This window comes from Ictalurus furcatus, chromosome 6, assembly GCF_023375685.1.
Source record: "Ictalurus furcatus strain D&B chromosome 6, Billie_1.0, whole genome shotgun sequence".
Lineage (NCBI taxonomy): Eukaryota > Metazoa > Chordata > Actinopteri > Siluriformes > Ictaluridae > Ictalurus > Ictalurus furcatus.
In genome coordinates, this window is record NC_071260.1 from 27,713,711 (window position 1) to 27,740,361 (window position 26,651).

General features: G+C 37.9%; 1 protein-coding gene across 2 annotated transcripts in view; it reads right to left on the reverse strand.

Moving 5' to 3' along the window:
* Positions 1-26,651, reverse strand: part of ctdsp1 (CTD (carboxy-terminal domain, RNA polymerase II, polypeptide A) small phosphatase 1) — a 34,051-nt gene that overhangs the window by 6,811 nt on the left and 589 nt on the right. Inside the window, exons 2-5 of one of the 2 annotated variants that reach the window (XM_053627443.1) lie at positions 25,918-26,144; positions 8,484-8,638; positions 3,569-3,670; positions 1,708-1,764 (exon numbers count right to left, since the gene is read on the reverse strand). In XM_053627443.1, coding sequence (XP_053483418.1) covers positions 1,708-1,764; positions 3,569-3,670; positions 8,484-8,638; positions 25,918-25,990 — 387 coding nt within the window. In that variant the 5' untranslated portion in view covers positions 25,991-26,144. Of the gene's footprint in view, positions 1-1,707; positions 1,765-3,568; positions 3,671-8,483; positions 8,639-25,917; positions 26,430-26,651 lie in introns of those variants that run through there. The other variant, XM_053627441.1, reaches the window with a different exon arrangement.

Consider the following 26,651-nt stretch of genomic DNA (forward strand, 5'->3'; position numbering starts at 1 on the left):
GAATATAAAACAATCTGACACTGGATCAAGTCACTGGAGTATATAATGTAAATCAATAATTACACATGACAGATTGGCAAATAAACACTCTGGCACAAGAGCCACTTTATAGCACCATCAGACAATTATGATTGCTCATAAAATGGTTACAACAGGGACGGCCAAATTCATTTTTGAAGCTGATGGACTTGTTCCTGAACCAAGTGATCCTGAATAGGCTTTCCCGACATCACAAGCCTATCCTGGATTACTTGAATCAGGCCAAAGCCGGCAAGTGTCTTCCAGAGTGGGGCTGGTTCTGTCCTTGAAAGGGGCCCTGGGGTGTCACACTGCCAGGACCTGGAAGCACAGGGATGAGTCTGGACACAGATTAAAGTGCGGTGGGTTCTGGTGTAGCCACTCATGCTTGCGCTATTTCATCAGGGCACAGAAATAACCCTCCGCTGCTCATAGCCATCAACGGAGAAGGCCATGAAGCTGTCATGTAGCACACTGGTGTGAAACCTTACAATAACACAGCAAAACACATGGCTGAGGTGTTCTGAACTACGGCATTGCATGATGCTATTAAAAGCGATACTGTATCTGATGTGTGAAGAATATGCGCTTAACACGGGAAAGGCACTTGCGCACTTATTCACAAGTGTATTATTTAGTGCAGGTGGTTGGGATACCTGAAATATACACTGCCTGGCATGCTTAGTATCTTCTCATTTAATTCTCTTGCCTGTCTCATATCTATATAGCAGCTGCACTAAGCACCATCATGAATAAGTATAATGATATTTTAACCTTCCCTTGTTGTCTTTATACCTATATATGTACTGTACATCAGGTGATGGTAGTTAGGATTTACTACACACAACCTACATTCCATCAAATTCCATTCAATATGACTATATGACTATCAAGTGCTTTATTCCATGACATAACGATTGATGAACATTTTACAAGGCACATTTTGTCGTAGCCTGATGTAACAGCGCTGCTATTTAAAAAAAAAAAATTAAAACCCCAGTGTGTTCATCACAGTGAACACCTTTTTTTTTGTTGCACAAACCAAAGATTCAACATATACAATAAAGAAAATGTTAAAATGCATACATGTTACAATAATAATGCACCAATACGTTGGAGTTTTGATTGAAATTCTTTCTGCCCAAATGGAAATAGTGTTTTTGCTTCACTATTCAAATAGGAATTAACTAAGAGATGACTGATATGGTTTAAAAAAATAATAATAATAATAATAAACATGATATTTTTATTACGATACTTGAAGACATCTTTATGATACATTATATTCATCATAAATTTGAGACCTTTGAATTAAGGTTCCGAGTTTTCTCCCAAAACAACAACAACAAAAGTTATTTTACATGCCACTGAAGTTGTGGGACATTTTTGTACCAAAATATTGACAAAGTATTTTTAAAAGGTATAAATTTGGCTTTTATTGATGGTTTAAACTTTATAGCTTAATCTTAAAATCACAGAATTATATACTAGAACCTTACAATGCCATGGTCCTGATATTTGCTTTTGCTAAGGTTTTCTAACAAACAGATATAAAGGAAACAGTGGAATGATATTATGTGGAACTATACATTCGGAGATGTTTTATTCGATATTTACAAAAATGAACATTCAATGAGAAAAAGCACAGAAAGTGAAACTGATACAAATCTGATGTTTCAAGGTTCTCACCTGGTGTACGGCCCCATCGATTTCCACCGGAATGATAAAATCAGCATTGTTCACCGGCTGTTAAAGGCAAAAACATAAGACAGCCCAGTTAGTTCAGGGAGCAAATAATGAGAGAGATAGACAGATCAGACAGAAAAAAAATAAATAAAAAAAAGATATGAGTTAAGATAAGAGAAAAGATAGATAGACAGATCGGCCAACTAAATAGACTGAATAAACAGAGAAGACAGCTTGATCGATTAGACTGACAGACAGACAGATATTTATTTTCTTATAATCACTAATTGAAAATTGTTTTAGATTGGGCAAGTATTTTTTCATGCCCTTTATATATTATAGTAAGATTTACGATTTACTCGTAAGCAATTTGTGCACATCTTAATGAAATGCACCATTTATCTGCAGCGTACCATGGCTGTACCATGCTATTGTGCCGTGTGTGTGCATTTTATATTCAGCTGCACGTGAGTGAGTCATGCTGAAAAACGTACCCTACAACCTCATAACCGCCGAGATGTATAAAGCCTTTTAAAACATCTTAAATAGTTTAGTTAATCAGGAGTATGTACTAATGGAGTATTACATTCATAGACTGTGAAGTAAGATTTAGCTAGTCAATCATAACAGCAAACGTAAAAAATAAACCATTTGCACAGCCAAACCACAATTCAACGAGCAACGAGATAAATATCAGTTCAAGACTGCACTGCAAAACAAACATACTCGTACAGAGGTAATAGTGAGACCTAAAGAAAAGGAAGTGGCATTGCTAACACACCTAACTGTCATTAGTGACACAATTCTACAGTGTCATGGTTAACACCTCACCATGGAAAAGAATACTTCACTCTGTTTTTCATTAAAGCCTCGCATACCTGCTCGCTGATGTAATGCAATTTAACTCAGCAGGAAGAAAAAAAACCAAAAAAAACCAAGGTTTTCTGGATCTCCCTCACTTAAACCTTTATTGACAAGATGGATTATACAAAATAGAACCAAGTGAAGATTAGGAAATGAAAAGAAAGGAATACACAGGAATAAAAAACCTAGATAGAATGCAATAATAAATGTACGTATGATTTAAGACTCGTGGGTTTGGCGCCGTGGGAGCTAAAAGCCTTCGTTATTTAGCCAGGTTTTAGAGAACACGTACATCTATTGATGTATCATTATCGGAGTAATGTAGCGGGCGCTACCAATCATTTTAATACAGAGCAGATGAAGACAATAGTTAATTAAAAGCGAATAAAAAAAATCCTAAAATCAGTTCTAGAGCATACAGCTATTTGTGCATTAGACTAAATAACAAACATCATACTAAGAAGATAATAATAAATCCAATTCCAATTATTTTTTAATAAGATGATTCGTAATACTTTAAAGATTTAAGACAGCTCAAATAACACTTTGACCTTCATTGGTTTACATTATTGCACTCTCCCAGTAAATGAGTGGCATGGAAATGAACATGTGATGTTACTTGACCAGAACCATGTCTACACTTGGGACCTTAGTGATTTTCCATATGTGCATCCTGCAGTGTCCCGGGCCATCAAACTCAACATGCTACATTTGAGGAAGAAGTTGTGTTGCTTGACGTGTGAACACTTTCCTTACACAGATTTTCCAACGGCAGATGAAATCCTATTTGTACAGACATATCCATTACCAATCTTATGAAACTCCTTGATGACAGAGTGAAGTTTGATAAATGTTGACGTAGAGATATCCGACACCACATCGGATCCCATAACCACCGTACACACATGCTCGCTCGAGCGTGCCGTGAAGGCGTCATACTGACTTGTGCTCGTGTGCTAACGGTGATAAAGCGGCTAGAGGCAAATCACATTCAATTTACCTTAAATGAACTGTGCACTAGCGTCTCATCCAGATCGATCACTACGCAAATCTTTCCTACATCTTTAGACTTTATCTGGGGAAGAAGTGGCTTCGCTGGCACCTGTGAACAGATAGTTGAAGTAAATGAATAGTTTTATTAGACAACCCACTATCAAATAAACCAATTATACACTTTTTTTTATAAGCATTCAAAGCGTGAAATCAAGCAACTAATAGAAATCAGGTTGAAATGGTTAAACAGCAGTTATGTTGAACATTTGAGAGTTAAGTGTTAGGTGAACATTGTATTTTGTAGACAAAATACAGCTGATCTGAGCGATAAACAGGACAAAGATATCCGGTGTTATGGGTGAATAAGCCAGGTTATGGAAGCGAATGACCATAAGGCAGCATAAGGAAGCTCTTTGACTGGTTTCATTCTCCAAACAAGATCGTGTGACTGTATGCTACCGGGGTGTGATTACACTTCTGAAGGCCAGCTGATTCTCGATCAAAAAGCACGAAAGGCACATAGCGCTTATGACCGAAACAATCTCACTTCCTAAAGGAGGATATGACATACATGCATACAGAAAACCCAGCTCCAAACAGTCACTCAAAAAAATGTCCGAGTTCATTAGTGTTCTGAGAAGGGGCCACTAAATCAAATCTTTCAAAGCTCCAGACTTAAATAACAAGCCACGTGGCATGGAATACGAGCCCTAACACAGGGGTTTCTTTCATTTTCGCTGCTTCGTACCATATTTAATTTTTGTTGACATCGTGCTCTCTATACATTTTATACGCTCATCACACATTTAAAATTCTTGTGCTGTTTGACACTTCGAACAGATCTAATAAAACCACAAGCACAAGCCGAACACACGCTTTCGTCATACCACTCCCCTGCAAAACGCATGCATTTACAACACCGAAAACGACAGATCATGCTTCGAAGTTCTAAAGAATGCCACAAACATTGTTGTGCTCAGCACGCGCTACCTCGTTTACAGTAGCACATGGGACTCTCAAGCACTGTACCTGCTCTATAGACTGCACACAGAATTCACAATCGCAGGACTCGGCGTAGTCCTCGTCGTCAGATGCCTCCGTGTCCTCGGAAACTTCGATCTGTTCGGAGGTTGTGTTTTCACCAGCTAGATTAAAAAAGTCGTCTGGCTCACCGAGCTCGGTCGGTTTGCTTCGCACAACTTGATGCATTATTTCGTCCAGTGTTTCGCTACACTTACTCTGAGGTGGAAAATCATCCTTTTGCTCTGTTGTATCGGTCAGCTCTAATGATAGATTACAACACCCTGGAGGCTCTGGATCTTTGACGGGATCTTTGTCTGATTGCAGTTCGATGGCATTTTGCACAAGCAGTAAGTCATGGGCGCCATTCTGGGGATCTTCACTTGCATTTAACTCATTACATTTTTCAACAGCCGATACAACTTCGTTGCATTTGTCAACATCAGCTACCTCTTCAGAGACAAATACAAATGTGTCTACATCTTCACATGTTTCTATCTCGTAAAAGCAAGGTCCATGATCTCCCTCTGTTTCATCTCCAACTTCCAACTCATCTTCTTCTTTTATTTGGGTATCATCAGTCAAGTTAGACCAGCACGCTTCATTTTTATTTGCATTTTCACTTTTATCCGGTCCGCTCTCCAAAACGAGGTCGTGTTTAACTTCCTTTTCTACTGGTCTGAAAACCTCAGTGACCTTTTCAAAGACCTCACTTTCTATAATGCGGCCATCTTCTGCATACATTCCAAGGGTAGATATTTCCTGTCCATGACCTGCGCTCTGAATAGAACAGGGATCCGAGGTATCGCTCTTGTAAATGCTTTCATCCACAGTGGGAAGTTCATCAATTTCACTCTCAGAGGGGTCCAGTACAATCATTTCCCCATGAGATTCAACAATCTTTTCATCTTTAAAGAAGACTTCAGGGTCCTGGTCTTCCACACCATGAGCTGTGGTATCTTCATCATTAAGTTTAGGTCCATAATCTTCCTCATCAATGGACACTGCATGTTCAAGGCAGGGTGTATGGCTTTGAACTGTTTCTATACAGAGTCCAGAGCAAAGTACCTCTGCGTATGTTTTATATATTTCTGTTCCTAAAGTTTCTGGTTCAGAGCAGGATTCCTGAGTATTTTCATGTGCTTCTACTCCATTGTTTGTATACGAATCCGTGGCATCGCTAAGGCCATCGATGACCTCATGTGACTCCTGTCTGTGTATAGTACAACATTCATCTGTCTCAGGGAGATCACATATAGGTTTGCCATCATCAGTTTGTATAGGATCGATCTCCTCTGGCTCATCTATAAAACTTTTAAATGACTCATCTGTTTCAGCACTGCCTTGGCTTTTGCCATCAATACAGTCAGCATATTCCTCTTCACTACAATCATCTATTGACGCTTCTTTGACAACTAACTCTCCAGCTCCACTTTCATCATATTCAAGGTCAAATGTTCCAGCCTTAACATTACAAAGTTCAAACAGTTGAGAGTGCACGTCGTATTTTAACTGCGCGTTTCCTCTCATTTCGCACTCTCCACAAAGTGTCCTCTGCTCACTGGAGGTATCCAGAGGTTCAATTACAGGTTCAGCTTCAGCATTACTGTCACAGGAGAGCAATTCATTACTTGGCTCACTGACTGCAACATTAAGGTCCTCAATGTCCTGCATTTCAAAGGTATTATTTTGGTGACAGTCAACAGCGAGAAACTGTGAGAGCCAACGAGCCTCAAAGGTTTCCATTGATCCAAAAAACATCATATCACACTCTGGCTGCTTTTTGACCTCATTTGTGTTGCATTCTATAGGAGGGTTTTCTCTAGGGAGTTCAGAGCCCGGTGTTCCAAAGGCCTCGCACAATTCAGGAGAGTTTCCAAAAGATTCGTTTTCTTGTGAGTCTTCAGAATTACGAGCAGGCTCGGAAGACTCGTGCTGTTCAGAAATTTCACATTTCTCAAAGTATTTTCCACAACTTAAGCACTGTCCTAGCATCTTATCACATTCGATTTCATATAAAGACAGCTGGCTATAATCTTGTTCAGTATAATATTCAAAGCTCTGATTCTGCTCCAATGTCAATTCAGCAAAGTCATTGCAGAGCTGGCTTTGAACTAAGCTCTCAAATGAGTCTGTACAGGATCCTAGACTGTTTTTTGCACTTAACTCGCTGTCGTATGCGTTTTCTAGTTGTCCGGCAGGTGCTTGCTGCTCAAGGGACCCAGACAGTCCAGCTGGCATGCTTTCTTTAGAGGCCTGGCACATTTCAGAAGATTCAAAATGTGTGGTATGGCATTCACAGGGCATGTTTTGATTGTTAAGCTCACATTGTTCAAAGGATCTGCATAGTTCTTTATCCAGCTCAAATACAGCATTTTGATCTTGTTCTCTGTATTGCTCATACAAATCTGAAACGCTGATCTCTTCAGAACCTTCATCACTACTGTCCTCTTCTAAAGGTTGTTCAGATTCAGTGCCGTGCTCATAAAGCATTTCAAGGTCTGATAAAACAACCTCTTGGATTTCGGTATCTACCTGTTCATAATACATACAAAGATCAGGCATGGCCTGAAATAAGGTAAATGCCTCCGGTTCATCTTCTTCCATTAGAGTTTGGTCACTAATGTTAGACTCCATGTTAGATTCAGAGCATTCACTGTTTTCAATCGAGTGGACATCACCACTGCTTATTGAAAAAGACTCACTGTGCTCCAAGTCGAAATCAGACAGACTGCTGCTCTCAGAATAATCCAGTTCGTCTTGCTCGGTTAATTCTCCAAGGAGCTGTCCATTTTCACTATAATCTCCATCAGGCTGCATTAGTCCAGAAACATTCTGGTGCACTGTAACATCAACAGATATTTTCTGTTCTGCAGAAATCACGCTCGATTCGGTTGCATTTTCCAAAGACTTGCTCTCCTCTGTAGGACAGTCCTGCTGTAAGACTTTTGAAGGATCAAAACAGAGTTCAGCTGGCATATTAACTTCAGTGTGCTCCCTCGTAAAAAAAAAAAAAAAGGCAGAGGACTCCAAGTATTTGGTGATATTGCTCTCCACAATTTAGTTGGTGTCCTTGCGCAAGCTGCACAGCTCAGAAGCCATAAAACACTCCAGACATTCTGCAACAGGTTCGCTTGCCCTGCAAAGTGTGCAGAGCCCAGAGGGCAGAAGCGGGTTGGCGACGTCTCCCTGCAGAGGAAACTCGTGGGAGTTTGTAAATTTGTTGAGCCTGCAGGCTGCCTGGGACATCAGCAGTAGTGCACACATTGACATGACGGGCGGATCAGAGCGACACCTCCAAGTCCTGCCTGGGCTTCAACCCGCCTTCAGGAGACCTACAGATTTATTTTGGGGGGCTTCAGAGATGTGACAAATAACTCCCAGAATATCAAATCACCATTAAAAGCTGAAGTAAGGCATAAATCTGAAACAGACACCCAAGCAGGGTCTTGACCACCTGATCTGCTACTAGTTGCTAGCTAGCATGTTATTTTCCAAGAATGGGGTTCAACTGAGTCATGGGCAGCTTTGTATTATGCCAAGACACAACAGCATATGGTTACATTCTACTGCTATTTTACAAATCAGACAGACTTAACCCATTTAACTTGCATAGATTAAATAGAGTAAATAGGATTTAATCTTTGGTTAGGAAATGCAAACAACAGTCATTTAGTCAATTCTAATATGATTAATGACCACCATCATGATATTTGATCACTGGCCATTGAGAATTATGATGTAACCAGGTAAAAAAAAAAAAAAAAAAAAAAAAAAAAAAAAAAAAAACCCCAAGGCTTCGGTTTCTCTTGATCAGACTGCCCCATAGCCTCAGAGCAAAGACTGAGGCAAGAAAGCCACTTTTGATTAAAACCTTTAAGAAATCTCCGACAAGGCCTTACTTTTGAGATGGTTCCATTCTCTTCCACCAGGAGTGGTGCATTGTTATTGACAGGCAGCTGATCGGTTTCATCATGGCATAGGCAGCAGAAGAGGCTGTGGAAAAAGCCACGGTTGCGGGGCTTCTTTGAGTTTGACGTCACATGCACTGGAGCACCTGGACAAAAAGAAAAACAAGTCACATAATCAGCATCTGTCCTGGAAATGGGTATTTACTTACATGTTACATGAGATTCATTTTGTATAAACACTTCAGAAGTTAACAGCATGATTCAAAATTTCTTTAGAGTAGGGCTGCAACTAACGATTATTTTGATAATCGATTAATCTGTCGATTATTTCTTCGATTAATCGTCAGATTAAAAGGCCAATTTATATTTTCGGTATTTAAAAAAAAAAATTAAAAAACGTTATTTCACATTCTGCCCGATGTTGTCCTTCAAACATTGTGCAAATTGAAGGCTATGAAGAAGGTATTAAAATGTATCTATGCGGGCTATGCTATACATTGTGCAAAGGACTTTTTAAAATATTAACATAAAATATTAACTGATTGTCTGCAAGCTTTAAAGCAGAAGTTAAATCTCTATATTAAAAATCGTAAAAAAAAAAAAAAAAGAAGAAAAACAAAAGCACAAACTAAGTGTTAACTTAGTGAAGAGTTTGAATGTTCTGCAGTAACACACACATTCACTCATCTGAACACAGTAACGTTATTTTATTCTGTAAATGTATGACACTTCTTACGTTTATATACAATGACATGTTATAACCCCGTTACTGTTACTGCACTCATAAAAAGACAATTACTTTTGTTTCTAAACATCGCTAAATATAGAATTGAACAACATATTTGATCAAAATGAATATTGTAGTCAGAGATATCGTGCTTTCTATCGCACGCTGTTTGATTGACGTGTATGCGTGGACTCACGCTCATTCAGTGAAGTTTAACGGAGACTCACTCGCTGTCAGGATGAGCCTTTATGTAAAATGGAAATACTGGTGTGAATTTCTAACATTCACAGATAAGGATATAAAGGTAAAAAATGTCCTTTCTGCGCTGAAGAAAACATGTCTGGAACACATTAAACACCAGGCGCGTCTGTCGCAGTGTCTGACATGACAAACCACGGAAGTACAATTACGAGTTTGTTTGAAGTGCTTAATATAAAACAGTCTCAAGTTTTGGACGACCCGGATCATGTACTTTTCCCGCAGCAGCTCACTCTGTGACCGCCGCTGTTTTCCAGACGTGTTTTATTCATAGAAATGCGTTTTTCACCATTGTGAAGTGACATCACTGACAGGGGATATCTACAGTGACGTCACAGACCCGACTAATCCGTAATCAAATTCGGTGTCGATTATTTAATTATCGATTATTATCTGTAACTTTTTATTGCTACTATTACTGAGACAACAAAATGATCACAAAACAAAATTCAAAAAACAAAACCATTCAACCATACTGATGAAATAGCACATCCTCACAGCAAAAAATAAACACAAAAAAAAACCCAACACAACAAAATTTAGACAAACAATAAAGTTCTCTCCCAACATAAATGTTTCCTCACTGTAATTAGAAAAGACAATTCTATTTCTTCAGCTGTAGAGATCAACTACAAAGGCAACTAAACTGTAACACATCAAGCTGTGGTTAGTTTCACACTGATTCTATTGTTGTCATTTTTCTCAACGGCACAAACACAATAAACGCAATAAATAAATCTCTTGCATTTGTGTTGTCGAATTTTTGTTTTGTGTGGTGGTAGAAAGGAACAGTCACAATAATAATCATGTCATTTTACTCAACTTTGCAGCCATATAATTGAATACTATAGCATGGGCGTAACCACACATTCTTTGGGGGGGTCGTGTCCCCCCAATGTTGAGGAAATACCAATCTGTCCCCCCCAATATACAGTACCAAATATTTTCTATATGTCCCCCTTTAAATGAACCCTGCCAACGGATCTGTCTTTTCTTCGTCTATTCCATTTATTTATGTCTATTCCTTTTTAATATATTTCCATTTGTTAAGGAAAATCGGTGTGTCCTCCCCCTCCAATTGTACACTTGGTTGCGCCCATGCTCAACACAAGTTCGTTGATATATTTTAGCAGCTCAGTCTGTAAGAAATGGAGACCGCAGCCAAGCGTAGAAAAGTGCAGCAGAACATACGAGCTTTTTTTCAGACAGTAAGTAACTAGATACCTAAATAGTAGGTAACCCTAGCTTAGTATAGAAGGCATCATGCCATGGCTTGGTTTGTTCTTAAGAACATCAATTAACTTTTGATATTTACACACCCACGAAGTAGGCTAGGCTAACGTCAGTTCCAGTTTTTGACCATTAACGTTACATTCACTTGCATATCCTCCCGCCAAGTTCGCTGTGAACCCTCATGTTGTGAGAGACTGTTATAAATGCGAGTGAAAGTGAGGAAAGTTGCACAGCATTTCGTTCCTTTACCCCCCCCACCAATGTCCATACCACGGTTACGCCACTGTACTATAGTGTTCAAAAGCAAACTACATCAGTCTGTACAGGACTTTGCGCAGTTTTTTGGTGCTTGATATTGATATGATTGATATTTCTAGGAAAGTATTCAAGTCCATTATACTTTTTTTAATCAAAATAGTGAACAATTGCCTTGAAATTGTGCTGTATGCTATTCGTTTTAAAAAAGGGTAAAGCCATAGACAGCAGTCATTAATTGAAAGCACATGTTCACCACACCCACAGGATCCTAAACACATGCGGTGTTCCCTCCACTCCCTGCATTCCCACAATAACAACATATTTCATCTTAGTCACTCATTCCGGGCCAAGATTCTCTCGCATATTTCAGCATTGTTTGCTAATAAGCGGGATATTTGTCAGCAACTAGAGCAAATAAACACAGGGGTTCAGTGAATAGTGAGACATTACGGGGAATCCTTCTGATTAGCGACCTATGTTTGGCTCTGGAGGAACAGCATGTAAGGCAGGCGAACGGTGACAAGTGCTGGCCTTTGGCAACACAAAATCTTGTCAACTGCAACCAAGATGGAAGAGGTCCTGTCAGCATGAATGATTAGCCTGCCGGTCAAACCGCAACTAGGCTCATCTGTACAAGAGAGTGGGGATAGTTCAGTGGGGTAATATTTGCAAAAAATTCACAATGACACATCACTACAACATGACAAAGATGGCAGATTAACAAGGCAGTGTATATATATATATATATATATATATATATATATATATATATATATATATATATATATATATATATATATATTTTGTTTTAAACATAAAACAGCTCTCTTATCACCCCTTATGTCATGATCCACATAATAAACCTTGGCCTGATTCAACCTCTCCTTGGGGGCATGGGCAATTTGTTTGGTCTCCATAAAAGTGCTCGAGATCTCCAAGTGTGTGTGGTCTTTTACTGTCTCTCCATAGAACATGTCAAACATCTTCCACCTAGAACCTGGCAGACCTTATTATAGGTTGTAGGATAACATGGCAGAGCTGATCGGAATCCTAGCCACCATGAATGGACAGTAACGGTAAGACATGACTGAAGGAAGAGACCTGAGACGAAACATCATGCTCTTCTCTGTGTTGACTCTTCTGATGTTACAGATCAGAGCTTTAAATAGCAAAAGACAGGCAGCTGCTGACAGTAGTCAGTGATGGCACTCTCCATATATATAGCGCACGCTGTTCAGCCCATAAACGGAGACGCAAAACAAAACTTTCTTGTGTGTCTGACCCGGCCTAGCCAAATGTTTGTCTTGTGCAAATATACTCAACAAAACTGATTTTACCAACATGATTAACCCAGGCTGGACATGTCCATAGAAAAAAAGAAAGACATAAAACATTTCAATATGCATGAACTGAATTCAAAATACACTGAGCTTTATAGACATTTTGCAGTCTCTTGTTGATGTGTGTGATGCTGTGGTCCTCAATGTTAGACAGTGTTCTGAATGATGATGAATGAAAATGAAGGTCAATCTGTCTCACTGTAAACTGTATACAGTACATAGTTAAAGGTATCCGATCCGAAACATTTTTAAAAGTCTCTCTACTGCTAATTCATTGCAGTTAAAGACCACTGAACATCTGATCTAATGACTGTGATATGTGATCCCCTTTTACAATCTAACAACTTGTTCCACAACAGCGGCTAGGGGTAAGAGGGGTAGCAGGTTCGGCTGCATTACCACAACATTTTAAGCAAGGCTTGCAGGCATATCGCATAGTCTAAATACCTTCAACCATGGTCTTGTGATAAAAAATAAAAAACTAACAAAATAAGATTTATTTTATTTTTGTCCGATTAAATATACTTGTTTCATATGTAGTAATTTTCAGAGATTTATATTTAATTCATTAATGATTGCTTCAACAGTGTGTTTTATCTTAAATAGCTATATCTTTAATCTTTTACACATAGAGCAATGTACAAGTGTGGCCACAAATTATTATTATTATTATTATTATTATTATTATTATTATTAGGAATAAAATGTAGGCTTTATAAAAGGCATACATTTTATAAACCACAGTTTGGGCTAAATTGACCAAAAACACTAATTTAATTATATTTAAAACTAATTCTAGTTTTCAGAAGAAAAAAAAAATTCACAAGGAATCCAAAGGGCATTTTTACTTAATTGTTTGAACGGCCAACAGATAATTTAGAAATTTATCATCAGTACCTCTTTTATAATTATCAAACGAAAACTATCAAATGTATGTTAAAAGTTAACAGTCAAACTATTAACTATAATAAAACTAACATATACAATAAATTTGTTGTTTTAGTACTTATTACAATAGCTAATAGTAGTAGAAACACTATACAACAACCCGACACCCTTCTAAATAAGGACGGATCGATTCATTCCATAACAGCACAAAGGCCAGAAAAGAAGTTCAAGACAATGAGAGCATGTCCTAAATAGAGTTTTGCAGCTCAACTGGAACTCTATGTGCAAAAGAATCCCTCTGGAGGCCCCACTAAAGCTCCTCTTTCTCACTATCTCTCTCCCTCTTACAGACCCTGCCGCTGGAATGCAGCCATTTTGCCAGCCCATAATCCTGTGCTGTGCAGCGAGGCCCTGCCAAACCAAAATAGGAACAGGAAGTGAAGTAAGTGCCGGCTGTGTGTGTGCAGCCTCCACTGTATCACATTTCACACAATGAGGCAGGTACAGAGTAGACAAGGCTGCAAACAGTCCAAATTACCCACAATGCCAAGCACACACTAAAATCCCACAAAAAAACCCCACAGAGTCAGTGAGCGCAGCTGCACACAGTATCATTTATTTTTGTTGACAGGCATGCGGATAATCACAAATTTTGCTAAAGGTTACAAGATGTTTGGGTAATGCAGTACAGCCTCCTCTACATGAGTCAAACATGTAACACGAAGATGTGAACATGACCCAAATCGGTGGGTTTCTTTTATAAATATCAGGCTAGGCAAAGCTAGTTCAGCTAGACTGTATTTGTAGCCTGTGAAATGGCTACGGTTAGCTGTCAAAAACAAATGACTACTGATTACAGGTAAACTTCTTAACTTTGATCTAATTTAACAGGTCTAGAGTTATACTTACTACCTATATGTTCTTAAATAGATTTAGTTTCTTAGATAAAAAAATGCTTACCTACAATCCTTGTAGAATAAAAAAAAAAAAAAAACATGATTTTGAAGAGAACCTTTCACTGCTAGGTTGTAAGCCAGCGAATCATTCATAACTGCGAATGTTTTCATTTTCTAAAAAATATCTGTTATTGCCCGTTTTCAGAACGGGCAAAATGACTGCGATATATTTGGAAGCACCTAACATGAATTAATAACTAAGGATCACCACCATCCCACAAAAGTCCTAGCTAGCTAATATTGGAGAAAAACAACCAAATGGTTACGCTCTGAGGTGATCCAACTGTATAATGAGGTAAATATGATTAAGCCATTAATCAGAAAACTGTGATCCTTGTAATGACAGCAAGTCATTTACTGCTACATACAGTGGCAATCAAAATTATTCAACCCCCATTGCAAATCAGGTTTATTGTCAAAATGTACAGACTTTCAGCTGTTCGCAATGAACAGAACAAACAAAAGCAACTGAAATCGTTCGACACAATGAATGCTTCAAGTGGTTTCCCCAAATTCAACTGAAATTATGGTCTTAATCTACTGCCATTTTGAGCACTTTCTGGAATCTTGAATCATTTACACTTAGCGTTTAAATGCTCTAAACCTAAAACCTTTTTAAAAATGACATCAAATGATAACCTTCATAATATCTGCTCTTCTCTCTTCTCTTTAATTTAACGGTTAGTCTTAAACCCCATTTAGCTGGGCTTCATTCATAAAACATCTGTGAGGAACACTTAGCTAGCAAGAAATTTTTATAAAATCAGTTACAGATAACTAAGCGGAAAAAAAGGACATTGACAAACAGGATATTTGGTCAGTGATGGTCCCCAGATGGCACTGTCTGCACAGTTTGATATCCATTAAAACGAGGAAGAGACAGTCAGTCCGAAACAGACTATTCTTGGCCAGGTCTTTCAGCAGTCCACCATTATCTATGCAATAACAAAATGAAGAACAGGTGTTTGGACCCAATGCTGGAATGGTGCTGGTCAATGTCTTGACAGTTTTAAGAGGTCACAGTGAAAGCTTGGCCTCAGTAATCATAAGCCAACAACACATCATCCATGTTACAACACAAGTACGAGCAAGAATACAATACATCTCCTGGAGAGTCTTTCAGCTCTGGTCATAAAAGAGATTATGACAGAGTTATGCAGGCCCGTAAAGTTCTGGGTGACTGGGTGGATGGATGTAGGTGGTCAATACTGGAGTGAAGCCTACTCTGTCCTAGCAGCCAGGGAAAAAGGCACTGATTCTTCAGTGTGTGTCTTTCCCACTGTTACGTAATGTAACAGTAGGTTTTCCATCAAGAGCTGAGAGGGTGGTCCCAGGGTGGAAGCCAGAGCTGATGACGCAAGTTATCCGACACTGCTCTAGTTGAAAATGGTTTGTTTTTTTGGATGTGTGCGCGCGCGTGTGTGTGTGCATGCAGGCACTTCTAATCTACGTACGCAGAACAAAGTTTTACTAAACACTAAGCAAAGCCGATATGACAAAAATATCATAATACATGATGCATAAGTTTGCTAACAAACTGCAAAAAACTGTAGTACAAAGAAAAGCCATTATAAAAACTTAGTTGATACTTTTAATTCATTTGAACAATATATAAAAAAAAGTAATAATCCTTTACCACTGAGGAGGACATTTTTGTAATTTGTAAAATGTAAACATTTTTAGATATAAAACTTAACATCTCAACTCAACATCTAATCAGCTACCTTCAAACAAACAAACAAAAAGATATTGAGATACTCACGAGATCTCAGAAAAATACACTGCGACATTATATTGTTATCTTCATATTGTTCAGTGCTCCTAAACACACCCATAAAACAGCCGTTTTGTCAACAATGCTTTAACATTATGGTGCAACTGTTCCTTTTTCACTATTCATTTTCACAATATTACTTTAGCTTGAGGGACCGATATGGCTTGTAGGCAGTTTATAAAGATCTGCTGAGAATATACGGTACTATACGAAAGTCAAAAGGCACATACAAAGAAATGCCGTAGAGCAAAGATGCCTTCAAAAAGAATGACATGAAATGTTTCTCCTTTTAAAAAAATACTATAAAGAGCAGTAAACAGTAATAAATGAAACAAAGGTAATATTTGATGTGACGGCCCTTTGCTTTATATATACACACACATATATATATATATATTATATATATATATATATATTATATATATATATATATATATATATATATATATATATATATATATATATATATATATATAAATTAAAAAGTAGTCTCAGGTAGAATTGGTGCAGTTTTATATGGTGGAAAATGAATGTTTGGAAATCTAAAATGTTTTTGTACTGACTCGATAATGTAAAAGTCATAAAATATAAAAGGAAAATCTATAACAAAAGTTTGTACTAAAAAAATATAGGGTGCCTAAGACTTATGCACAGTACTGTGTTTCCCGATTTTTTGCTAGGTTCAGATTATGAAAGCGCTGCAGTATTTCTGAAAAATACTAAATATCCAGACATTCTTAGGAACACACCAACAAGTACAGACAAGCAGGCTTGAAAGCGATGCTGCTCTGAGATAAGACACTCTGGGGGACAGGGATATGTTTACGAGACGTCCAGAAAAAGAAGCAGACAGGGCAATGACAATCACATGACCACAGAGAACAGAATTTCCTCAATGTATTCTGATGCATTCTTGAAACAGCGCAAGAGTGTCTCATTTCCTACAGTAATGCAGAGGGGCATGTTTTTTGTTTACTGGTGACCTGAGGGCGTGGTTACTTACACACCAGCAACGCCAGGTGTTCCCTGCAGCATTTCTTACAACAAACACTTGCATAACACTTTTGGGGCCAAATTTCTGTATATAAAAAAGTTCAACCGTCCCTTGACAGGTAACAACAACAGATGGACGTCCAATTCTAATAATAGTCAACAAATGCTTCTCTAATTTTATTATTACATTTATTCATCTTCCAGGCACATATTAGCATCTGCCAGAATCCTATCAAAGCAAAAGAGCTGAGCAGTTGATACTTTGGAGCCGGGATTTCTAAAAATCATTATCATGTGACACTGGTTTCTACTACATGTTAGCTATATTACTCTCATAACTCCAGGGCAAAATTAGAAGAAGCCAAAATCAGAAGAAGCCAACAACCAACAGACACCAAATGTGCATAGGGCTGCATGATGACAGGAATAATGGGTCTTTTTTTTGGTCTTTGACAAATTCTCTAAGAAACAATATGTATATTTCTTAAGTTCTTACATTACTATAACAAACTATGGTAGCCACCTTTTTCAAGCAAATGACTGCTCATCTGCATTTTGAATAGAACGTTAAACGAAAATGTTCAAATGAAACCAGAAATATTAATGCCTGGTTAAACAATTAGCTGTGTAAATGTTTGTTCTTTTGTTGAAGAAGACTGATAAGCCACATGTGGGTGAAAATCAGTCTTGATAAACACACACTAATGTGTCACTGGCAGGTTTTCAACGCAGCTGCATGTGCAGCCATAACTCGCTCATCACATTCATTCATTTCAAAAATTTACTAGTCATTTGTTTAGTAATTGGGAATTGAATATTAAATACATAACCATTTGTTTAAGAAATATTGGTTCCGTCTCACTACAAATGGTCTTCTTAGTCAAATTAAAATCCACTCAAAGCTTTCCAACGTTGTTTCTCCCCTTTTCTTTCTGGAGACTTGTGGCACTTCAGGTTAGTGTGTGAGGTCATGTAGTACAATCTCTGTGCTAATTGGTCACAGTGAATTGGGGGAGGAAATAGTGGCACTCTGTTTCTGCAAACGCTGCAGAAGTCATGCTGTTCTGAAGTCAAATTACATTGAGAAACTAATTCGAGATCGGTATTTTAACCACAGTTTTAGTGCAACCCATTTACAATGTAATTTTCTGGCTGAATTGTATTAATTTTTTTTTATTACTATTTCTTTGAAAATCTAAAGTGTTCCCAATCTTTCACCCTGCTAGCTAACATTTGTGTTATGCTTGCTCTAACACACCCATTTAACCTCATGAAGGCCTTGATAAATACATAATGAGCTGTCTCTGAGGTGTTAGAGCAGGGAAACCTCTGCTCCATTGTACTGTCTGGTGTAAAAATACACCAGAAACAGGACTTGCGGAAAACATGTAAACTTCTCTGAATAAACCTCACACTACTGTGAAATCTGTAGCAGATCTCGGATTTAAGCAGTGTGGAATGCATTTCAGTAGAAATGTTTTAAATCAATGCATATGAAAAGTAGCTCATATGTTTATCATTAGGGAATGATAAAGACTACTTTAGGCATAAATGTGCCATGCAATGAATGTACCATCTCTTTTATTTGGAGAGAAAGAATGTCAAATTGTGCTACTGGGTATGTGCAGTTCTAATAAACATGCTGTTTCCTGTTAGATACTGACATAGCAGCAGAGGTACATGGGCCCCGACATTTTCATGGAAGCGAAACACATAAAAAAAAAACAAGCATTCATTTCAGCACACATAAGGAAATAACAGAAATTAGTGGTGAAAGGACTGAAACTCTTAACTGATTGGTATCAGTTTCTACAATATAAATAAAAGCCATCATGGCCAAACCTGGTCTCTTTTTCTTGCCATGTGTTCACATATTCCACATAAATACTTTTGTACTACTACACTAAAAAAATTAGAAAACACAAAAGCATACAGGTTTTGGCCATCCACAATTCCATCGGCAAAATAAGGACTTTGGAGTCATTTCCACAGAAAACGAGCCTGGTAGTGGGGAAAAACAAGTGCTAGTGCAAAAAAAAAAAAAAAACAAGCTGAGAGGTTCGTCAGCCATCCTGTTCACCCTAGAACCGAGGTGAACCAGCGTGAGACTCCCTGCAGGTCACCACTCTTGAAACACAATGCTATCAATCATCAAAACACACTGTACTTATGCTCTACTGCGAGCAGCTGCTCTGAAATACTTTCGAGTTTTACCACACATTTTTAGTAAGGGTGCATTAGACTAGCTTTTTATACCAAAGGCAAAACGATTCATGCCAGCCAAAATAACACGCTTAGCAGAAATGACCACGTTTACATTCAACATGTATTCATTTGGCAGATCCTCTCATACAGACCACGTCGTAGATTGTGCACTGTGCAGTCAGTATACATAAGAGAGATTTTATAATATATCTCAATACATTTAACAACATATAATAGTTACAATATTTATGTTTGATAACAGATCTCTACGTATTCAGCTAAACTTTTATTTAACATCCAATACATTTCCTTTTTTAACATGGTAAAGGAGAGAAAAAGAAATATTTGGTTTTACAAACTTATATTTTCGTGTCCAATCAGCTGCTTGCTGATCTGTTAATGAAGTACTGATGTCTCAGAAAAGTTACTCTGATGAAATCTATCAGTAAGCGTTTAATCTTGGTCAGGGTCACGGTGGATTTTGAGCCTATCCTGGGAACACCGAGTATTAAGTGGGAATATGGAAGTCCATCGCAGGGCACCATGCACACACACACACACACACACACTTCACATACAGTATAGCAGTATAGTGGCAATTTAATGTAGCCAGTCCACCTACTGGAATGTTTTGGGAAGTGGGAGGAAACTGCAGAAACCAGAGGAAACTCTACACAGGGAGTTTGATTGAACCAGGGACCCTGGGGCAGTGAGGGGCAATGCTAGTCGCTGCACTACTCTGCTGTCGGTTCCTTTTTTATATATAATACTTATATGTAGGGCTACGACTAATAATTATTTTCATAATTAATTAGACAGGCGATTATGCACAAACTGAGTGTTACATATAAACATATAAACTTCAGACTAAAACTTTCCATTAACACAACTACTTGTCCAACTACCCAAATATATATCTATATATTATATATCTATCTATAATCGCCCTCTCTCTCATACATACACATGTATACATATACACACACATACACTCACACACACACACACACACACATATTTATCGTACCGTTTTAATTGGACATTACAGATATTACTCGTGCTCCCACTGTGTATCACTGCATCGACACTGCGAGTGTGGAGCAAGGCGGCCTCGTTACTAACAGATCACTTTAGTTATAATAAATGACACAATTTACACTGCAACACGCAAATACAGCACAGAATGACAAACTCGAATTACATAAACCTTTTAAGCTACTTCCACCGGTTTCCCCAAGCCCTTGCACAGAGGAGCATACTTGATATAAACATATGTTTGTGCTGGTGCATCACTGTTGTGCTTTCATGCTACACATGCTCCGCTTTGTAAAGTTTGCAGGTTACAGTCTTCTTCACAACTTTTTTCCCGCTGTCACTTGACGATTACGCCAATGTCTGATGGTGACTGAGGTCATGTTGAGCATGAAAGGGTAACGCTGACATTAGCAGAAAACCCAGCGTCAACTCCAGTTTACTGTTTAAGCTAGCGGCATCACGTTACGTGCATACGAAATCACGTGCGATCGACTGGAAAACGGCTTATACTTCCGATTAGTAAAAAACCGCAAGTATTCCAGTTGAGATGACACTACCCTTCTAAAATTCATACACTAGACGGTAGAGTACATAGTGCATAGTATAAGTGTCTAGTACGTCATTTGGGACACAACTGTAGTATTTAAATGCGTGTTTTCCGGAACAGAAGTAACGTAATGAGTAAATGTATCCCATGCCACGTGCAGACCAACTAATCGATAATGAGATTCATTGACTACGGTTTTCATAATCGACTATTATGATAAATAATAATCATGTATATGAAGTTTAACTCCCATTCATTCCTGACTTCTTGGGCACCCTGTATTATGATATTGTTATTATTTACATATTGCCCTGCCCTAAAAGACACAAAAAGTTTAAGGAAACACTATAGCTGGTACATTACAAGCTGAAGTGTTGTGCTGGTGAACAGAAGGTCAAATCTCAGGACTTGCCCAAGAGCCACTGCTGGGTTTTTGAGCAAAACACTTAACCCTCTATTGCACAGCTAAGCTTATCACTTATTAATCACAGATACACTTTTGCTAGACGAATACATGTAAATATAGTAAAATATATGCACTGTAGTTATGTAGTTATATTGTTATATCTACACTCAAATGTTGTCGTTTTTATTTATTAATGCCCTAAAGGTTAATAAATAAATAAAGACGAGAAAATCAAAAGTATATGACTTCCCCAAGAATACAAATGGTCTATCGAGCAATAAATTCCACTTATATATTCATGGTTAGCTTATTTAGGGAAGCATTAGAGCAATGACATTGCTGCCAAGTAGCAAAGGTTTATGTCTGCCAATGAGCATTATGCTGTAAGTACATAATGAGTGCAAAGTAATCCATAATCCAGAAAAGTGTCAAACCTAAATATGCATGGATTCATTACCACTATGAAGCGACTAAATCTGTCTTTCAGATAAAACATCCTTCTAGAAAATGACTATATTTGTACCCATGCTCAAAACATAACAAAACAAGTAGGAAAGAGTTAACCATTTACTAGAGGATGTTTAGAGCATTTGAAAGCATTACAACACACTGTTTACCTCACAGATACTAGCCTTGAGCACAGAGGCGATAAGGAGAACCTCGCATTTACACGACAACGCCACAAACAATGCGATCAACCACATGCAAGGAAACCTTTTTTTTCTGCACATGGGACATCCTGCCATTTTAGCCATCGAGCTGCAGAAAGTGACAGTGCATCACATGATGACCAGCCTTTGACCTGCAGTAAACAATTAAATGGCAGCACAGATTTAGTATACACCTCCAGTACTGGTCAAGCACTAGAGGACTTTGTGCATCAAATGACTTGGACTGATGAGGCTTTAAATGGGCAGATGGTGTGAATTCAAGCCAACAATATACTCTAAACAACAAATGAAGTAAAGTTTCTGGACCACACAGTGTTGCACTGATCATTCCACTCACAGACACAATTTTGTCCCTTAAAATACACCGCATATGGGCTTGCTCTGAAAGGAAAAATAAATAAAAATTGACAAGTAGATAAATGATGAAGGTGCATTGTCAGACAAACACCACAGCCTTTCAGTCAAACTATTCCAAATAATCCTCAACAGCCAGTACTACCAGTTATATACAAATTATTTTATACCACAGCACTGTTGAATATGTAGCATTTTTGTAAGGAGTCTCCAGTGTCAGAGATAACGCTATGATGTTACGTTTTCTGACACAGGAAAGTCTTAAGACCGTGCGCTTTGTGGTTTCTTGGTAATACGATGAGCTGTGTTTTGTCTTATTAACTTCAATGGAGAGAAAGAGAGAGGCTGGTGTGGGAACACCTGTAGCTGTTTTAGCATAAGAAACGTGTTTTAATGGCCATTACACGACATTAAATGTAACTATAAAGGGATCGAAATTATGAAGCATCATTCTTCAATAAAATATTACTGTTGGCATAAGATGAATAAACCACTTCAAGACATGCTTGACATAACCGAACAATAATCAACTTTTGAGTGGTATCGGTAACGCTAATTTTTCCCACAGTAGCAAGCCATGTTGTGCTTTATTGCTTACCTACATATTTCCTGCTAAGTTGCTAATTAACTAAACAGCACATCATAAACATGCTCCTGCAAATCTAATAGGATGTGAATGCTTTCAAACCAATGCTCCATACTTTATATCAGATATCCAAAGTCAACAAATAATAAACAAACTTCCTGCATTATGTACACTGTACAGTAGACCAAAGGTTTGGCTCCTGGAGGGCCTGTGTAGTCTTGTACTTTCCCTGTTGTGAAGCACATACTAAACCTGGGAATTTATTGAATCAGGATGCTTTAAACAGGTTAACCAATGGTGCTGGACCTACCAGGAACAGCGACCCCTACAATACATCCATAGCACCAATCAAACAGCTGCATCCTTCAGGTTAACAGCAGCCCTGATAAGAAATTCCACTGGGAAGGTAATTGGGAAAATAAAGTCAGAGTTGTGTATGTTTTCACATCAAACATCAGAATGCAGGAAAAATGCCAAGTCAGTGACTTTAACCGAGGCATTGTTGTTGATGCCAGATGGGCTGGTTTGAGCATTTCAGAAACTGGAGACTTCCTGGGATTTTCATCCATGACAGTCTCTAGACTTTACCCAGAACGCTGTGAAAAACAAAACAAAACAAGATCCAGGGAGCAGCAGTTCTGCAGAAATGCCTTGTAGATGAGTGAGGTCAGAGGAGAATTGCCAGACTGGTTTAAGCTGACAGGAACGCCATGGTAACTCAAATAAGTACTTGATACAACCGTGATGAGCTGAAAAGCATCTCAGAACGCACAACACACTGCACCTTGAGGGAGACGGACTACAACAGCAGAAGACCACATCAGAGTCATCAGATCTGAGGCTACAGTTGGCACAGCCTCACCAGGCGAGGTTTTTCCCCCAATCTATGTAATACATGTATTGTATACATACTGTAGATGTACACAAAAATATATAAGCACATGTTGTATCCTACATCTCAGTAGAAACCAGTTACTCATCCATCCATCAGTGACCAACAGAAAACCCCCATAAGACACCACATTCTCAGCACAGCAGTGGCACTAACGTTAGTGTGCGTGTTCCGCTTGTACAAGAGTATCAGGCCCAGGAGCTTTACTGGAAGTTTTAAACATTCGCAGTGCTGGGTTGAGAATATTCCACCATTTACATAATATCTGCTCAGCAGTGGTCTTTAGGTTGATGGACGAGTAGATGATACCTAATAAAGTGCCCACTGGGAATGTGTGCTTATATGTATATACTGTATTTAGGCTACATGGCCAAATGTGAGCATTCTCCAAAATGTTGCACACACAAAGCTGGAAGCACACAATCATATACGATGTCTTTGTATGCTGCTGCAGTGTTACAATTCAATTCAGTGGAACTTAAGAGGTCCACACTTGTTCCAGCATGACAATGCCATTGTGAACAAAGCGAGCTCCATGAGGTGCGTCCCAAATCGCATATTAATGCATATAATTCCGACAACAAGAGTGCACTTGAAGAAGAAGTGCATAAGTACCCAGATGATGCACTTTTATTCAACCTAAAAAACAAAATGCGGAATGTTGGACACTTAACGGTTGCGGCTTTACTTACGTATTGGAAATGGGGCGGAGCTTCCAGGTGCTGACACTGGCTCAAATTTGAAAATGGTAAATAAATGGTGCACTTATATAGTGCTTTTATCCAAAGCGCTTTACACTGTGTCCCATTCACACACACACTCGCACATCAATGGTAGCAGAGCTGCCATGCAAGGTGCTAACTTGCCATCGGGAGCAACTTGGGGTTCAGTGTCTTGCCCAAGGACACTTCGGCATGTGGAGTCATGTGGGCCGGGAATCGAACCGCCAACACTACGATTAGTGGACAACCCGCTCTACCACCTGAGTCACAGCCGCCCACCCAAAAAAGGGAGTCTAAAAACTTCAGTAAATTAATTTCTTCCTTTTGCTATTTATATTACCTTGATACAGCGAAATAAATTTTCGTCAACTCTGCTAAAGCTCTCCACGTCGTCGCATTACATGCATTTCATCGAATGGAAAACGGCATATACTTCCGGTTAGTAAAAAGCCATTCGTGTTGCATTTAAGATGATAATACTACCCTTTAAAATTCATACACTAGAGTACATAGTGCATAGTGTATATGTCATCTGGGATACAACTTTAGTGTGCCATGGTCGATGTGGAAGAACTGGAGTGGCCTGTACAGAGCCAGTTCAGATTGAACTGGAACACAGACTGTGCACCAGGTCTCCTCACCCAACATCAGTGCCTGAACTTACTAATACTCTTGTGGATATAGACATTGAACCTAAAATGTGTATACCTATACATATGGTATGTGTGTACATATATACACACACACACACATATATATATATATATATACACCGTATTATATGATATATGGTATGTGTCTGTACATTATATGTATATAAAATATTATTACACATACACACACACACACACACACACACATATATATATATATATATTAATAAATGTGCACACACACATATACATACATTCACACACATATATAAATACACCGTAATATATATGGTATGAGTCTGTATATTATATATGTATATAAAATATTATTACATACACACACACACACATACATACATTTATATATATATATATATATATATATATATATATATACACACATACACACACACACATATACTATATATATATATATCTGCATATTACATATGTATATAAAATATTATTTTATATATTTATATATATATATATATATATATATATATATATATATATATATATATATATATATAAATAAATGCGCATACACACACACGCACATATACATACATTCACACGCATATATATATAAATGCGCACACACACACACACATATAAATACACCGTATTATATATGGTATGTGTCTGTATATTATATATGTATATAAAATATTATTACATACACACACACACTAATATATATATATATATATATATATATATATATATATATATATATATATACACACACAATATATATATGTGTGTGTGTGTGTGTGTGTATGTATATATAAGTATATCCATGTGTAATATGTATAAGTAATACAGATATGTACATACACACACAGCTTTCCGGCCCGGCCATGTGAGCCAGACACTTCGAACAGAAAACTTATTACCAGTTTGCTGACTTGTTGACTTTCTCACCTTTGTCCCGCAGAGGAGCGCTCGGCTCTTCATCCCGATTCACTTGCGTGATGATGGATGACGGCGCGTCCATGAAGCTCCGCAAAATCCCGCACTGGTGCACTTTCTAAACTTCTAAACACACAAGCGAGCAAAATTCCCCACACTAAGCGCCCCAGAAATCCTAACAGCACTTCAGGAAATGCATCATCCGCACACCCCACGAGATGTAGAAGGTTCCGTTCTGTCTGGAATAAAACAAAGAAAATGAATAATAAAAAAATAATACTTAAAAAAAAAAAGTTTCGTTTCTTAATAGCAACTTTGTTACAACATGGAGTTCAGCTCTGCTCTCAATTTCAAGATACAAACATGGAACTCGTCGGTTTCAAGGCGCCCGAGCTCTTAAAGGGGCAATAGTGAATAAAGCTCACATGGGCCCTCTTTTACATAATAGCTTTGTATACATCATTTATAAATAAAATTAAAAAAAAAAAATTAAAAAAGGAAGGAAGAAAGAACAAATAAACGTGGAGGCTCGTATTTATTTCTTTTCAATCTCTGTTTAGTTGTGTAAAATATAATTATATATCCTAAATAAATTATATACCCTTACTGCCAGTTGAAATCATAACCAAATACATTATAGGCTATTGTTTGTATGCAATTTGTAGATCAAATGGTCCATGGAATGGCTTGGTGAATATATATATATATATATATATATATATATATATATATATATATATATATAT